This window comes from Trypanosoma theileri (genome assembly GCF_002087225.1).
Source record: "Trypanosoma theileri isolate Edinburgh chromosome Unknown TM35_Tth_45_V1, whole genome shotgun sequence".
Classification (NCBI taxonomy): domain Eukaryota; phylum Euglenozoa; class Kinetoplastea; order Trypanosomatida; family Trypanosomatidae; genus Trypanosoma; species Trypanosoma theileri.
The window spans coordinates 195,207-199,007 of record NW_021639887.1 but is presented as its reverse complement, the minus strand read 5'-3'; the positions used below and the strand labels follow the sequence as shown (position 1 = coordinate 199,007).

Below are 3,801 nucleotides of genomic sequence, written 5' to 3'. Positions count from 1 at the left end.
AACCACAATCAGTAGTGGTACACGCACCCACACAGAACTGATGATACTGCTGCTGCTGTCTGCATCACCCTTCTTGTTGTTTGTGAGTTCAGGAGGAAATGTTGTTGTTGTTGTGGTAGTGGTGGTGGTGGTGGTTATTGTATTTCCTCCTTCATTTTGGTTGTTTAATGATTCACTCTCTGTAGGTGTAGTCTCATTCCCAGTCGTTGTAGTTTCAGATTTTCCATCGGGTTTTGAATCTGTACTGCTGGAAGAAGATGCTGATTGTGTCACGGCCTCACCCTTGTTATCTGTACTTTCAGTGGATTCACTGTTGTCGTTGTTTCCAGGTTGGCTGTTAACTGTAGGCGCAGTAGCAGAAGCTGCGGGTTGACCACCAGTTCCATCTTCACCAGAAGCACCAATGGCATCTGGTCCATGTTGATCTTCAACTGAGTCACCCTCAGCAGATTCTTTACCTGGTCCAGTAGCACCATGACTACCAGGAACTGCAGATCCAGGAGTAACCAAAGTCCCAGTTGAAGCTGACGTTGGTAGAGGAACAGAAGGTTGTAGTGGAGATTCAGCACGTATACCGGAACCATGAGCGGCATTTTCTCGACTTGCCTTACCATTTTCTACAACAAGAGGTTCTTGGTCTGTGGCTTTCCCACCAGAAAGTCCAGCAGTACTCTGTTCACCTTTTCCATCAGGACCAACAGGACCAGCAGGACCAGGAGGACCAGGCTCACCTTTAGGAGTTTGAGCACACTTTTCAGGTTTATTATCTTCAGGAGAGCAAGCATTATCACCATCTTCAGTTAAAGACAGGTCAGTTTCATCAGCCGCCACACATAAAGAGATAATGGTCAAAAACAAGACCATACCATACAACAAACGGTGAAGAATCATCACGGCAGCAGTTCGTTTCCTTATTTGGGATATCTGAGATGCACAAACAAAAAGAAAACAAACAGAACGTAAAATAATCACAAACACATTCCCCAACGGTAACAGAGAGAACAAGAACAAAAAGAAATACTCATACAATACAATACCATCACCAAGAATATGAATATCCACCACAAACAATAAAGCCCAATAACAATAGAGAGAAAAACGCATTTAAACGTATACCCACAGCATCATTTAACACACAATTCAAAACAATATGGGTACCATTGCGTCAATGTACATTTACAAATACAAATGTGTAACCACTATTATTCTTCGATCTGCACACAATGAACAACCAAAATAGCGCAGTTCTAAATCACACATTGCCCCAGCAAAACCACAAGCAAACAGAAAGATATTAACCATTAGCCCAATTTACCCAGTAAACACAGAAATATACACCAACTATGGGTGTAAGTCTATATGTGTACGTATATACACGCAATTATAAATATAAATTCATCTCTTATTATTATTTCTTTTTCTCCCACTGCAAAAAACAGTTCATCATCATCATTACAGTGCAAGCCCAGGTGCACACAGAGGGAGAGTTTCCAAGAACACACACACACAGAATGGAGTAGCAATAATAATTATTATAGGATAAACACAGAGAGAGAGCAAAAACACACAAAACACACATTAACATTAAGAAACAAAAAAGAAAAGAAATCCCAACAGGTGGAAGATGAGTTAGACTGTAGGGATGTATGCAAAAAGAAAAGAGAAAACAAAGGATGACCTGAGTCACACCACCATCACACAATCAGCACACAAGAATACAGGCCAGTGTAACCACAATCAGTAGTGGCACACGTACCCACACAGAACTGATGATACTGCTGCTGCTGTCTGCATCACCCTTCTTGTTGTTTGTGAGTTCAGGAGGAAGTGTTGGTGTTGTTGTTGTGGTGGTGGTGGTGGTGGTTGACGTTGATTCCTTATTATTATTGGGTGTGTTGGCAGTGTCCCTCGTTGCAACACCTTCTGTAGGTGGAGGTGAAGCTGGTGAAGTAGAAGGAACACCATTTCCTTCTGCTTGTTGATTACCGTTATTGTCTTCAGTCACTGTAGTGCCCACTTCAGTAGTTGAAGATGTTGTGGTTCTCCTTGCATTCTCAGTCCGCTCTCCTTGTGGAGGATCTTCCAGGTTCTCTTCTTTTCGCTCTTCAGCAGTTTGGCTTCCTTTCCCTCGTCCACCAGCTGGAGAGGCATCCACATTTTGTCCCTCAGGTCCCAACGCCTCTTCTTCTTTATTCTCGGTTTGCACTTTACCACCTGGTGCAGGCGTACGTGATGGGGAATGAGTGTCAACAGCAGCATCTCCAAGGCTTTCAGTATCAGTAGGAGAACCAGATATTGCAGGATCATCACCTGGCTTTGTGACATGCCTCCCATCTACTTCTTCGATTCGTTCTTCTACCTTTTCTCGTTCGGTGAGTTCATCTTTCGTTCCGCTGCTAACACTTCCCTCTTCTCGAAGGCCATCCATTGTATTTTTGGTTACTTGTCCAGGTTTATTTTCCTGTGGATCAGGAGGTTTAACACGATCATCATTACGTCCTCTACCACCACTTTCTAAACACGGAGAAGTACCATCTTTCCCAATAGTTGAACCAGGTTGACAAGGAGAAGCGCCAGGAACTTCATTAACATGAGCAGGTACACCCTCAGAACCACGTTTCTCAGCCTTAAGAGCTTGAGCTCCATCATCAGCTACCACACAACTGCAGACACAAGAGAGTGCAATGGTGAGAACGCAAAAGACATGGCGTACTGACATCATTACTCTTCCCCGTTGGTGTTACTATCTCAAATTGGTGATCTAAACAAAACAAACAGTACGAGACAACAAAAACAGAAATCAGGAGAAAGACACATAAAGAGAAGAAAACGAAAAGGTTAACACGAACCCAAACATAACAGATATCTGCAACCACCACTCAAATAGTGTCCAAATTAAAGTAAAAAGTACACAATACCCAGCACAAAAAAGATAATCATCAATTAACACCCTAACAAAGAAAAGGATAAATTATGAAAATAACCAACGGAAGCTGAAAGCACAGAAATACATGACCAGCTCTTCCGGTCAAACCATGTGCAAAATTATTAATATATATGTTTATTCCTTATTATTGCTTCTCCCAACACGAAATACTCCCTCATCACAGTGCAGGAGAAAGCACAAAGCGCCCAAGCAAAAAAATGATAAAATTAAGAACAGGAACCACCGCAGAAAAATAACTCACAGTCCACTGAGTTTGTTGTTCTGTTCAAGCAATTAGGAATAAAATTGTATTAATTAATGTTTTTTTATTTTCTCTGCTCAAAACATAACATCACAAACGTGCAGGATAGAGCCCAAGACGAACCAGAAAAACCACAAGCAAAAAAAAAGATATTAACTATTAGACCAACTCACACAGTAAACACAGAAATATACACCAACTATGGGTGTACGTCTATATGTGTGTATATACGCAATTATAAATATAAATTCATCTGTTAACATTATTTTATCTTTTCCTTCCCTGCGAAAAAAACAGTTTATCATCATCATTACAGTACAAGCCCAGGTGCACACACAGAGAGAGTCTCCAAGAACACACACAATGGAGTAGCAATAATAATTATTATAGGATAAACAAAGAGAGCAAAAGCACACAAAACAACACATTAACATTAAAAGAAACAAAAAAAAGAAGTTTATCCCAACAGGTGGAAGATTAGTTAGACTGTAGTGTGGATGTATGCAAGAAAAAGAAAAAGAAAACAAAGGATGACCTGAGTCACACCACCACCACCACCATTACAATCAGCACACAAGAATACAGGCCAGTGTAACCACAATCAGTAGTGGTA

General features: G+C 41.0%; 2 protein-coding genes across 2 annotated transcripts; both read right to left on the bottom strand.

Moving 5' to 3' along the window:
- On the bottom strand, nucleotides 1-891 carry TM35_000451750 (uncharacterized protein; the record flags this gene model as incomplete). Its single annotated transcript, XM_029030272.1, has 1 exon — nucleotides 1-891. A coding segment is annotated over one exon (891 nt), but the record flags the coding sequence as incomplete, so codon positions are not given.
- An 811-nt stretch (nucleotides 892-1,702) lies between these two features.
- Nucleotides 1,703-2,719, bottom strand: TM35_000451740 (uncharacterized protein; the record flags this gene model as incomplete). The annotated part of the gene is made up of 1 exon (XM_029030271.1): nucleotides 1,703-2,719. The coding sequence occupies one exon, from the start codon at nucleotides 2,717-2,719 to the stop codon at nucleotides 1,703-1,705; it is 1,017 nt and encodes a 338-aa protein (XP_028878502.1).
- Between the last annotated feature and the right edge of the window lie 1,082 nt (nucleotides 2,720-3,801).